General features: G+C 45.2%; 1 protein-coding gene across 1 annotated transcript; it reads right to left on the bottom strand.

Annotated features, from left to right (window-relative positions):
• Positions 1-669: 669 nt before the first annotated feature.
• Positions 670-12,299, bottom strand: PKD2L2 (polycystin 2 like 2, transient receptor potential cation channel). Its single transcript, XM_064458110.1, has 14 exons — positions 12,201-12,299; positions 12,002-12,103; positions 11,621-11,754; positions 10,110-10,366; positions 9,121-9,342; positions 8,268-8,496; positions 7,600-7,770; positions 5,892-6,073; positions 4,511-4,631; positions 3,687-3,788; positions 2,423-2,502; positions 2,262-2,331; positions 1,336-1,457; positions 670-898 (listed from the first exon to the last, which is right to left on the bottom strand). Exons 1-14 carry the CDS (start codon positions 12,256-12,258, stop codon positions 781-783), a joined length of 1,968 nt encoding a protein of 655 aa, XP_064314180.1. The 5' UTR covers positions 12,259-12,299; the 3' UTR covers positions 670-780.
• Between the last annotated feature and the right edge of the window lie 1,488 nt (positions 12,300-13,787).

Below are 13,787 nucleotides of genomic sequence, written 5' to 3'. Positions count from 1 at the left end.
TTTGGTTTCTTCCTGTGGCTGAGTCCCAGCAACAAACAGGTATCGGTGACTACATAGGAGTAGGTAGTTTCTGGCCTGAATATCACACCTTGTCTCTACGGCAACGGGTATAAATGGGTTTAAGAATAAAAAGGATGTTCTGAAAATTCAGGCTGGTGCAAGGGTGAAGCAAATCGCCCTCTAGTGGTTCCAGCTGATCAAAATAAAAGATTGATTTCTTGAAAGAATAATTTTTTTTCTTCTGAAGGCAACAGTAACCTGTTTTGGAAGCAACAGGTGCCTGGAATACAAATTCCTGGGAAATAAGATTAACCTTAGCAGCAGAAGCACCAGCAAAAAAAGCGGTCCGGGGAAGTGAGGGCTAATGACCCAGTGCTGGACTGTGCTCGGTGATGGAGGGTTGCTCTGGGCTTCACAGGGCCAGAGAGCAAGAGGAGGGTCTGGAGCAGGCCCTGGACACTGCTGTTGCTCATGATCTGCTCTGTTACACACCTGTGTCTCCCAGCAGCCCCAAAACAAGGCAGAGGAATAAATGTTGTTCAGGCATTTGCCTACCCAGACCTCTAGCAAGGCTGGTTAGTTCTTCTCAGAGTTAAAGCAGCACCTGAAACCCTCAGAGAAATAGACCCAGAAGCAACAATGATAAATACCTTTATTAACATTCCTGCTTCTCTTACCCAGAAATAGAAAAAAATAAAGGGGGCAGGAGGGCGGGAATTTTGGATTTATCCAAACTGTGTGAAGAGCCAGGCCACCTGTTACCAGATGAGCTCGGGCATTTTACTGTGCCATCTTGCCAGAAGTCTCCTTCAGTTGTTGCCTGCTTTTCATAATTCTCCTGAGTTTTGCATTAGTGTTGTTTAACTCCTTCTGCAACTCAGCTGTGTACCTGAGGAGCCTAGAACACACAAATACAGCCACATATCCCTGAGATGGCGCTGCTCTTAACCTTGCATTTGCAGCCTTCCTCTTTGCTCACTGGTGTCAACTGCCAAGGGGCTGAGTCCTGAAATAGCCCTTTGCAAGCACAAGGTCTTACAGTCTCTGTCCCCCTCCCTGGGCGGCCACAAGGACATGTTCTGGAAGAGTGACAATATTTTAAATTCTTGTCCCACCTCATTCTTGACTAATGTCCCTACAAGCTGCTCTACTAAATTCTTTTTGTCTCCTTCCCTCCCTGAGGGCAGCTGTTGTCAGCCAGTATAAGAGCAAGTAAAATATCTTAAAATCACTGGCTTTGATCTTCTGTCTCTCAGGTTGTCACTCGGTGATGTTTCAGCTGCAGCTGCCTGGGGATGGGAATAAGATTGCAAGAGCAGGCTCACACACACTTACTGCTGAAATTCTGCAGTGGAGACGTAGCTCTGTGCTGTGACTGAGTCCATCTCCTCAGTAGACGGATGCTTCTGATGAAGTTGTTCTTTCTCTTTCTGTAGCTGGGATAACCTCAGATGGCTCTATTCAACACCAGAGGGATTTAACAAAAAAAAATAATAATCAGAGACAAAGGCAGCATGGCTCACAGGGACAGCTGTAACACGGTCGCTCGTGCAGGGAGGGGGCATGCCTGCAGGAAAAGATATATGCAGCTTGGGGGAGAAAAACATTCTCTGTCTGGGAGTAGATTTTCCTTTTGGCCCTTCCAAAAAGACAGGATATAGGAATACACATTTCTCTTCAGAGTCAAGAGAGACTGAAGGCATTGTGTGCAGTGTTCCAGCCAGCCAAGGGGCTTTTCCCTCTCTTGTTCTAGAAGACGCTTCTTAAAAAAAATATGTTTTAGAAGTACTTGCACAGGCTTACCCCAGTTACGGAACTACCAACGTCTGCTGGAAACCTTTTTGTAAAGCAAAAGGAAGCCGCAGTAATCTTTCTTCTTGCTGTAGATGCAGCCTGTGACCCAATAGATCGCTGTAAAACTTGTTTTCCACGCATCTGTTTCTGTTTAACATTTGGGCAAATGCCCAGCTCACAACTTCATACCATTGCTAAGACACACTGATCTCACCCTGCTGCCAGCTCTGCTATTGTAGAGTATGACCTTGCCTGAACAAGCTTTTATTTGAAATTTTGGGCATAATTTGTGATTTTTCTTTATTTATAGGTCTAGCTTTTGCTATTCCTATGTTGTTAAAAATAGTATCCTGTGGAGAAATAGTTTTTGTAAGTAACAGTGGGGACAACTGTGACTCCCTTGGTATTATTCAATTTCTGAAACATAATCAGCAGTTTCTAAGAATATAGGGAAGAATAAAGCCTACCTTTTCATTAGCACTGTCTCCATTGGAAGGCTTAGAAATATCCTTGCTTTTAGTGGCTGACAATTCCTTGCTTGTCATTTGCACAAATGAGAAGAGACAGAAGTCCTGTGAGAACAGGTCTGTGCTCAGGACGGGGGTAGCAGCAAATGCTGAGGTCCTACCTTTCCAAGCTCTCATCTGCTGGATTTGCATCCGTCTCTGGGTTCTTCAGCTTGAGCTTGACAAGGGCCTTATTGCAACTCTGAACATAAACAGGGGAAGGCGGGCGTGTTAATTGGCTTGCATTTAACCAGAGACACTTTTGCACAAGGACTTGAACGCGAGGAACAAACCATCAGCGTAATGCCTTGGCAATTAAACAGAAATCCCACCAGTATATCACTCTCTTTGTTCCCTTAGCTCAGCTCAGAGAATTTACCCTGCTTTATCTCAAATTTGTCATGAAATCCCTGAAGGTAATAGCAAACCAAATCCAGCAAAATATTCTTTTTTCAGGCATATTCAGATTAATTTTACTATAGTCCCAGATAAGTAGGAGAATGAGCTTGGGTGGGGGAATCTAAGGTGTGCTGTTGCTGACCAGACTAGCTGCATCCTGGCCAGGGCTTCCCCCTTCCTGATTGAAAGCTAGGCTGGGCAGAAGCGATGGAACTTGTGTCTGTGCCACTCATAAAATCCTACAGGAAAGCTTCAGGTAGCTACAGCTGCCAGCCCTCTTCTACAGAGTGTCAGCGCTGGCTGACTTGGAGAAACACAGCCTGAATGTGCAGGTCTCTCATCCCACATGTATCTCAATTGTATTTATCTCACTGGTGATGCTGTATTCCCCAGTTAAAGTCAGGTTTCTAGGCAGAGGTGCTGACCTGTCCCAGCAAAAGAACTTTATGCAATCTCTTTGGCTTTGGCTAATCCATTTGGCAGGAAAGGAGCAGGTCATAATTTTAAGTTGAATTGAAAAGTTAGGGAAAGATCTGTTCCCCTTTTGTACGTGTTTTTGGCACATGAAAATGGTCTGAACTTTGTGGAGTTTTAAAGGTACATATTTCTACTTGTCTTGTCTTCCCAAGCAGAGAAGATCTTTAGTTTCTCAGTGTGGAAGAGCAGCAACAGTAAACTCTGAAGAAAGCCAATGACGGTCTAGATCACAAACCAGGCTGGTATTTAATGCTGCTTTTAAAAGGGTGAAGTACAGGTAGGCTCCTTGCACCCCAACTCACATGCTGCTCTTGCCATTAGGAGCTCCTGTGGGTTTCATGGAAGGATGTCGCTGTATCTGTCAAATATTTATTTAAAGTGAAAAATCAAATACTGGGTGTCCTTAAATGGTTATGGCTCAGCTGTTTAAGGCTCTCTGCTAGTGATGTAGCTTAGAATTCCTCCTCTTATCTTAAATTAAATGAGGTAGTTACAGAAGTGTTTACTTACCTGTCTAAAGAGGTCTCTGATCTGAAGTTCTTGACTGGGTATCAGTTTAAAGTCTGCTTTGACTTCCGAATAGGTGTCATTTATAATGGCCAAAAACATATTCTGCACAGGAAGGACGCAGTTAGATATTTGTTTCTGGAAATTGCATTTGTATTATGTTGGGGCTGTTGTTCTGGGGGCTTTAGCATGCTAGGGCACATGACTAATGGAATTGAAGAGCCTTGGTGCGTGCAGACGTTCTCCTAAATTATCTGGTAATCCTAGAGTCTTAAGGAATATTTTTGGGAGATAAATCACTTATTTCCCATCTGCAGTATGGGCTAAAAGGCCCAGTTCCTTGAAGGCAATTGATGTCCTATCGTATACTTGCAGCTTTTTCAGATGGTGTTTCAATCTGAAGTAATTAATGGCAACATTGATCTAACTGGTAAAGCAAACCTGCACCTACATAGTCCCATCAAAGTCTCTCTTTAACCCTCCTACCTGACAAGGCTGACATTATGCAGTTTTCAAAAGCACCCAATAGTTTTCAGAAATTAAAATCTCAAGAAATGGATGGTGCAGTAGAGTGAAAGGCACAACGTGCTTGTTTTGTGGTGCAAAAGCCCCTTTTGTGGCTGTTTGAAGGGAGAGCTGTGAAATGTCCTGCTTGCTGGGAACTCCTGCAAGAGAGTTTGGAGTGCCTCTCTGCCCAGGTGTACCGAGGGGCAGCCAGGGCAAGCCCCGTGTCACCCTGGGGTGGAAAACACTGTCTTGGAGCACTATACAGCAGTGCTTTTCTACCGCTTACGTGAAAGGTTAAGCATTTCTAAGATGGTACCTACCAGCAATATGAAGAACACAAAGAATATGAATGTGATGAAGTAAATAGGTCCAAGGACTCTGTTTGCTGCTTCTATGGTTTCAAAATTAAAATCTCCTAGCACAATACGAAACTGTGTAAAGCTGGGAGTAACAAAAATACGAGAAAAAGGTTGAGTGGCTTCTCCCAAAGAAAAGTACTGTAAGCATTATTTAAAATTTTTTTTTTTAAAAAAGTCAATCAATACAACTGAGACTGATTCACCTTAGTCACCGAAATCAAAAGGCAAGCCAGGATACTACTACCATGGTAAACTGGGCATTTAGCGTATCTTTGAGAATTTGAAAGTACAAAGGAATTTTTAAAAGGCTTGTATGAGAAAATACTTTCATTTTGGATAAATCACCAGGTTTGGGGTTTGGTTTTTTTTTTTGTTTGATTGTTTTTTAAAAAAATATTTCCCTTCTGTATTAGCTTCATGATCCCTCATTTTCTTTTAGTACAGAAGGTAACAGTATAGGTCCCTATGTCACCTTGTAGAGGATTTTATTCCTAGCTGAGATAAATAAGTATTTATTTCTCTGTATTGCAGCATCTTAGAGCTGCCTGCCATCCAAATGAGCTATCTTTCTGGTTTAGAAGTGCCTCAATTTTACATGAAAAGCTGCTTTCAAGCAATCTGGTACACTTAAGATAGCTCTTTAAAGTTGTAAGAAACGTAGCCATGGGCTAAAACACAATGTACACTGCGGGTGACAGGTTAGGGGTTGCTACAAGGTGCAAGGGCCATCAAAACCAGCTCCAGCGGGCACCCAGAATTGTTGCTACAGCGAGTGGCTGAAAAAAAATCGGGGGAAGAAAGTTACGGAGCCAGCAAATGGGATCTGGGGACTCCTGGCTATGCATCTGGATGCTTTCTTAAAGGAGCTGCAATTCCTGTTTGCAAACACCCTCAGCTTGTGCTCTGAGCCACTTGGGTCTCTCGGCAGTTCTGCTGTGGCTGTCATGCTGGGGACTGTATCATGTACCGGTGGCGCGTCTGCTGGGTACTTTCACATTCTTGCTTTGGAAAGAGGCAAAAGAGAACAGCCCGTTGCCAGGCCTGCCTGCCTGTACGCACGGCAAAGCTGTGTTGAGAGCTGAGGGGACTAATAGCCCCACTGGGCGAACTACTCCTGAGCTTCCCCTTCTCATGGTTCCCTGACCTGTTTAACATACACGTGGTCTCTCTTGAACATACGAAGGCTTTGGTAAACTGGTTGTAGCACCAACACAATTGGTTTTACTCTGTGAAATAAGCATAAGTATTGGAGACCTGTACTCTTAAGTCGTGCTTAGAAGAAACTGGTTTGCACGTGCACCAACTGGGGATTTTGTATCAAAAAGTTTAGAAAGTAGCATACATGCAGTTTTGGAAAGAGGAAAACTCTTCAACTTGCGACCCAAAGACCAGATAGCCGAACTGGGCGTAAGCAAAGAAAATGATGAAGAACATGATGGCAAATCCAATGATGTCTTTGGCACAGCGAGATAAAGTGGAGGACAGCTGTGTCATGGTTTTGTTAAAGCTTACGTATTTAAATATCTGCAAGAGAACAAAACATATTGGGGGATCAAAATATATTGCAACTTCTTCACAGAATTTCTGGATTGCTATCTGTAATCATAATTACAGGTTATGTCTCACCTAGGAGTGAATTGCATGGTACGTATCTGTAAGGAGAACTAGGATTGGGCGTGTTTCTGGAGAAGATAAATATTCTGCAGGGCAAATATGCTTATGTGCTAAAGCGAACCGTGTGTAGACGGCTCTTTGCTGGGTACTGGTATTGTGCAATCAGCTCTAGCAGATATGGACCCCTGGACAAGGAGACTGCAAGACATACCACCCTGCCGTACCTGAGGATTCCCTGACAGGCTGTGTTGGTAAGGAGCTCTCTCTTACTTTGGCTCTGAAACAAGGCCTGAACAAAAGCCTTGTTCAATGACAGTCGTTAATTACACACACAGTTGTGCTACTAAATGAACAGTAATTGGTCTGAAGGGAGGATGGTGCAGGGGGAACGTGTAGCTGGGGTACAGAATGGATGTAACGAGGAAGACTGTCCACAGAACCGGTTTACAGCCAGTGCTCCCAAACAGCTCCTTCCTGTAGCCTTGGCCTGGGAGGTGGAGGAAGGCCAAAAGCCTGTTTATTTTAAAAGGACATGACCTTTCATGATAGCTTATGTTCAGGTACTTGGGGCATGACTGTAAAGCGTGATCTCTTCTGGCAGATGTGAATGTCTCCCCTGCCTGTTTCGCAGCTGCTTTGTCCTGGGTGTTTTACAAATATCTTGGGGGGGAGCAGGCTTGTAAGCAGTCTGGGACCAGGCAAAGCTTTGGGAAGTTTCATCCAGCCACTGGGAACACCAAGGCCACCCAAACCGAAGTCACTGATGTCTGCTGAGTACAGGGGAAGGGGTGTAGACCCCAGTCAGGGCCAGCAGGGTTTAGCAGATGAGGGGCAGTGGCATGTGAACATGCAGGACTGGTTTGGCCCCAGAGCACCTGGTTAGGAATGAAAGTAGCCCCTGATCTTAGAGAAGTTTGCTACTCCGTCCAGAGAGCAGCAAATGTGTTTGTAAGTAAGAATGAAATCAAAGGCGTCCTGGCACAAAACCACTTCTGAATCAAGTTCAGACACATTTTGCCTTCCTCTGCAGTTAAAAAGTAGCTACTGTTTTCATAGCTTTTGGCTACAAAAGCTATGAATAGCTTCACCTAGTACAGCCATGCCATCTGTATAGGTCAGGCCGTGACCTAGATAATACTGGGTCTAGGAAAAGACTGAATTTGAGGAGGCTGTTTGGCCACAGTAGTTTCCCAGCTGCTCCAATGGAAACAGCTGCCCCCACGTGCAGAATATTTTTTTAGATGTGCTTGGAATTTGTGTGACCCATGTTTATGAGAAGGAGGTAATTTTAAACTCTTCTGGAATCTTATAAACAAAATTATCACTTCTAGCCCCACCTTTGCAATTCACTCATGAAAAGCTAAAAGTGAACATTTATGCAATGCTTAGAAATACTACGATTCCTGAGCATGAAAAAAGGGAATAAGAACAAATACCTTTATCCAAGCAAAGAAGATGGTGACAGCAATTATGTTGTTATAAAGGATTTGCCAGAATGCAAGGAAATAGAAGTCTGGATAGACATGGGCATCAGACAGCAGCTCTTCCATTAGCAGGGACACCGCTACAGTGCGGTAGATGTTGAACGCAATGGCAAGGATGGATACCTAAAGGAAAGCAGAAGCAGGTGAAGCTTAAGTCCAGCTATACCCCCTCTCCTCAGGCTTGTCATTTTGTGCAGGAAAGACTGTACTGATTTCAAAAGACCCTTGGTTAGACAAGAAGAACCTCAGCTTTTTAGATGTTTTGTCATAAACTGTATGTATGAGACTTTATTGGCCAAATAATTTGTAATTGTACTGTGATGATTCTGGACTTGTGCTATGTAACATGCTGCATACATTCTAGTTTTACTGTGTTAGCTCTTTCCTGCTCTGCAAAGATTATGGCCAAAACAAACAAGGTGGATAATGAGTAGGAAGGACGTGGAGCCAGAGCAAGGCTAGAAGAGAGTTCACGTGTGCTGAACCGTGGCGGGCCATGAGGCCTTTCCAGAGACTGACTCTAACATGACACAGATTTGGTCTGTTCTGGCTCATTGGCTGTCTATCCCATGCTAGCCTAGGCTGGCAAGCACAGAGGCGAAAGTCAAGGGGTAGCTCACCACCAGCAGCAGCAAATCCAGCCAGTTCCAGGCACTTCTGAAATATTCCTTTTTCAGTTTTACTATTTTTATAGCTTCCTGGATTATGAATATAATGATAAAGAGGCAAAAGGTGATTTCACAAGAAGCCAGGAAGTAATCATAATACGTGACGTATCTGAGGAGCTTCACAGAGTAGATATGTGAGGAGGTGAGAGCACCCCCGGTAGCAGGGAACTCTACCACCAACCTGAAAAAAATTGGGGACCGGTGTTAGTTACCATCCCTTTAAATCATCTCAGCCCTTAATTTTCTAATACTAATTTTTACGACATTAACTATACCTTACTGGAAGTCCTACAGCTGTAAGATCTTCTTGTAAGGGCTACACTACGTCTCTCGTGAAGAGACTATTACATAGTAAGGAAGGTTGAGGGGGGAAAAGAGAAGCTCTTGGGATACCCAAGCTATGGTGTTTGGTAAAAGTCTTTAAAGAAACTGTCTCAGAAGAGCAAACGCTCACCCTACCCAGAGTCTTTTCCCTCTATTAGCTGACAACAGGACTAATAATTGAGTCTTTGACCTTGCAAAAAGCTATGAAATATCCTCCAGCAGCCAGCAGCAACCAGCTCTACACACCAGACCCAACTACTCAAAAAAACCAACCAAAAAACCCAAAACTGGAACGGAAGGATCTGAACCTACTCCCTGCACCAACTGAATTTCTGCGTTTTTAGTGAACTACTGTCTTCCCAGCTGCTACCTGAGAAACATGGCTACATATGCCTGAGATGACCAGCCTTTCCTTGTGTCCTCATGGAAGCATCATGCCTCAGTAAATTGGATTTCCCGTGTAGTAAAGGTAAGAACTCACTTGACTATACAGAAGAGGTTTATGTTGGCGTTGTATGTTGAGAAGTCGATAAATACAGCCCTGGTTCCTCTAGTGAGCCAGCTGTTCTGCCTGAGAAACACCAACTTCTCCACACTCTCCTGCTTTGATTCAGGTAAGGTGAACATATATCCTCCGCTGCTGTACAAGCCCATAGATCCCCAGTACCACGGGGATAACGAGGAGGCTGAGGTGTATTTCCATCTGTCAGAAATGGGAAAACAAAGCAGCTCAGCTTATGGAAACTGGACTGAAGTAAGCTTTAACTTTTATACAGTCCTTGTTAGTCCTAGTGTTCTTCTGCATCCACAACTGACCATTTAAGCCAGACCTTTAAAAAACACTTTTCTTTACTTGAAGTATGCACGAGCCATGTGGCTTTTAAATACTCCCATTTCTATTATTTACTAAATACTCAGTACATTCACAAAACAGCAATTGCTTATGAATCTGGATTTCGCCCAACGTGGGCCAGACAGTTTATTACCTTAAAAACTTTATAGGTAAATGGAACATCTCTGGTTTACATAGTTCACTGTTACTGTGGCATGTTCACATGTTCTTTCATTGGGTTAAATCAATGCTAAATGAAGTGTGTGAAGCAGGCCTTTTGGCTCTGCTTCCAGAGCATTTTAGCATGATTCCAATTTATAAACATGTGATTTAAATTCAGGCCTCGTATAATTGAACATTTCTCCAGAGATGTTAGTAGAGATAGTTCCATTAACATATGTTTTTGCTGAACCGGGCTTGCTGTTTCCAGTTCTTCCTGTCTCTCTGCTATAAATTTCCCATGCCAAATTCCCATCTATAATGTTGGCACAAAAACAAATCCGTGGTTTATCTCAATGTAAACAAGAGGAAAAACTCAGCTAATTGCATGTACAGTTGTTACTAACTGAAGAAGAGTGGCATTAAGGATTTGGTTAGGTTTTCAAAAAACACTTCTGTGCTGAAGTAGGATGACTTACTCAGACTCGTTCCTCAGCCCAAAGTCAGACCTGTCTTCAGCTCGATAATGATATTCACTGTAACAGTCTTCTAAAAAAGTATGGAAATATGGGTAGATGGAGCAAGTGTTGTTGCGTACTTTCAGCTGGCGAATCTGGGCTACTCCTAGCAGCAAATTCTCGTAGTAAATATGGCTGCTGTTATTCTGGAGGGTTAATGTCATGTTGTTATACCATTTGTCCCAGTAGAGTCCATCCAACAGGGGCCCCTCTGCAAACTAAATGTACAAGTGAGGCAAAAGATTCAAAGGAAGATTTAAATACCACTCTTATCCCACTTTTTTGCATGCAAATCTGTGCGGGGTTCTCAGGTTACTTCTAGCTACAGAGTCTAAGGTAGAATACAAACAATTCCCACTGTCCTGTATATATACTGTCCTGTAAACAAGATATATTTACATCCTTTTGCTATGAGACAATTCTATTCCCTACATAATTCTATCAGAGACATGTAATGGGATTATTCAGGGTCAGACTACCACACATATTTGTTTGGTGTTTCATTGAAAAATTCTGCTGAATTCTAAACAAATATGTTTAAACAACTACATTGTATGTTGTTTTACAAAATCTGTTCGCTATCTTAATCTCTGAAGACCTGTTTTGGGATATATTTCTGACTAGGTTTTAGTCATCTGAACCTAAATGAAGAACTATTTATTTCTGAAGGCAGGAGGAAAAAAATCCCTCTTTTTCTGGGTGTTTCTTAGATGCAGATAAAGAGCAATAAACTTGGGGATAGTGTTATTCTGAGTACAAAACAACATGCCCCCATGATCTGCCATCTTCTGAGCACATGCCACACCCATTTCTAGTACATCAGCACACATGTTGTGTAGCAAGGGCTCACTATTTTATGGACTACCAGTAACAAACACCACGGTATGAGGGAGTATGTTTCTTCCAAGTGAACTGTTATAACCAGGCATTCCCATTTTTAAGGAAGAGTTGGGTGAGAAACTTTGCCTTCTGCTGTCAGCTGGGCAATGATGGTAATCTTGGGATGTTCTCAGCCTAGTAGTAAAAACAGAGATGTGTGTTTTGCAACCGTCACTGAAATAAGATGTAACATAACAGCGCACCAGGTGAATCAAGACAGTAGGTTCTCCTGGCTGCCCCAGTGGAAATCATAAATATTTTTTTTAACGGCTGAAAGTCAGAAGAACTGTAAACCCCAAATCTTTCTGTTTTTATTGAAGTTCTTTTGAGACCAAGCCTAACATTGAGAATATGATGCAGCAATTAATTGGCCTATCAGTTTTCTTGACTACTCAGAGTATCAGGATTATTTTCTGTAACCAGAATTTTTCCAAATGCACTTTAAGAAATTATTTGCCTTTCTTCAGCTGGAAGCACAACACCTAGCACGTGGCCTTCAGGACAACCGCAATGCTGGTTTGCTCCGAATTAACAACAGGAGCTTCTTCCCATGTTTGTTCACCAGGAAACCACCTTTGCACTGCAAGCCTTACCCTCCAGAAATCAGCTCTGCTCCCGATACTCCTGAAACCGCTCCTGTGCTCCTCAGGGGAGGAGGGCTCCAGGAAGAGATGGTACATGACTTTGTTCAGGTAGTACATGTCCGTGCTCACCATGCCGAACGTCACTGGAAAGAAGGGGCAAAAAGGGGATGCTTGCAGGCTGAAATTAGAGGGTGGCAACAGCTCCTAACCTTGTTCTCCGCTTCAGTTGTCACTAAGTCATGCTAGAAAAAGGCAGTCAAAGCAATTTTGACTGAAGTGACACTTTGAGTGGCTGACAGGTGCAGGAAGGAGTAAATATTGAAAGAGGTACAGCTTAGCCATTAATTATTTGTAAACAGTTGAAGTCTCCTCCCTCATTTGATGACTTACAGATACAGAGGTCTGTCAGGAAAACGATGTAGATGACCAGCTCCCGCAGGGTGGTTTTCAGTTCCAGCTCGGTGCTGCAGCTGCCCCGGGGTTTCACAGCACCTGGTGGGGGAAAGGGCGGCGGGGGCCGCGGGGGGTCAGAGGCCGGGGCCGCCCGGCGGTGCCGGCTAGGGGAGGGGAGCGGGGCCGCCTCACGCACCGCTGCCGCTCGGCGGCTGGGCCACGGCGGGCCGCTGCCGCGCTGCCGGCGGCTCCATGCCGGGCCGGGCCGATCCCGCCGCTCCCCCGCTCGAGTCCCAACGGGCGGCCGCGGAGGCGGAGGAAGCCGGCGGGGCCGATCCCCGGCCCCGGGCCCCCTCACCGCCCGCGGGCGGGCTCGGGCTGGGGAGCGGGGCCGGAGCGGCCTGCCCTCGGCTACCGGCGGAGGGCGGCCCGTCCCGCCCTGGGAGATTATGATTATTATTATTGTTGTTTTATTTTTGTTAGAGGTCCCCAGCGGGCCTGTCCCGCCCTGCCCCCTGCAAAGCCCCGCCGGGCTGCAGCGGCGGTGCATGGTAGAGCCCGCGCTTCCAGCTCCCGTGGTGGCAGCCCTTCCTTTGCGGGGGAATGATTGAGCGATGAATTGCAGTATCTGCGTGCTTCCAGGCTAAATTCAGCCAATTAGGAAATCCGCTCCCTGCTGTGAAGAGCGGCCGGGAGCATAGGCTATCATAGAAGCATAGAGGTTGGAAAAGATCATCAGGTCCAACTGTCAACCCAACCCTCCTAAACCATGCCCTGAAGTGCCACGTCTGCATGTTTTTTTGAACCCCCCCCAGGGACGGTGACTCCCCCACCTCTCTGGCAGCCTCTTCCAATGCCTGACCACTCTTTTAGTAAAGACATTTTTCCTAATATCCAACCTAAACCTCCCCTGATGCAGCTTGAGGCCATTTCCTCTCGTCCTGTCACTAGTAACTTGGGAGAAGAGACCAACCCCCCCCCTCACGCCAGCCCCTCTCAGGCAGCTGCAGAGAGCGAGAAGGGCTCCCCTCAGCCTCCTCTTCTCCAGGCTAAACCCCTCCAGCTCCCTCAGCCGCTCCCCAGCACACTTGTTCTCTGTTGCCCTTCTCTGGATACGCTTCAGCACCCCAATGTCCCTCTTGTCCTGAGGGGCCCAAAACTGAGGTGCGGCCTCCCCAGTGCCGAGCACAGGGACATGATCACTGCCCTGCTCCTGCTGGCCACACTATCCCTGATACAAGCCAGGATGCTGTTGGCTGCCTTGGCCACCTGGGCACACACTGCTGGCTCATGTTCATTTAAATGTCTATTAATGCAAATGCTGCAAGCTCAGGTGCTGCTGGGTCTCTGAGGCATTAGGACAACTTCGGATGCGCCTGTGCCAGGCTTGGTGCTGCTGCTCAGCCCTGATAACGCACTCTCACCCAAGCATTGTGGTGCCTTTACGTTCAAAAGAAGCCTATGGGCGTACTGGGTATCAGTCTGCATTCGATCAGCTCAAACCCCCAAAAAGTGCAGCAGGGGGAGATTACTTTAGCGTATTTCATTGCTCAGGCAGCCCAGAGGAGAAGCATGATGGTAGAGCTGCAGGATTTTGTTAGGAGTTTAATAGTCAGTGCTGTGCAGTTCAGATTTGGAGGTTTTATTTAATGATACAGCACTGTGGCGTGAAGCCAAGACCTCATATTTTTCCATTCTGGAAGATGCTTATGGGGTTTGCTGACTAGTGGCAGTGTTACTGCGCACCCCCTGAGAGGAGCTCAGACTAGTCCCAGCCTCACAA

This window comes from Phalacrocorax carbo, chromosome 8, assembly GCF_963921805.1.
Source record: "Phalacrocorax carbo chromosome 8, bPhaCar2.1, whole genome shotgun sequence".
NCBI lineage: Eukaryota > Metazoa > Chordata > Aves > Suliformes > Phalacrocoracidae > Phalacrocorax > Phalacrocorax carbo.
This window is presented reverse-complemented; position numbering and strand designations above follow the sequence as displayed.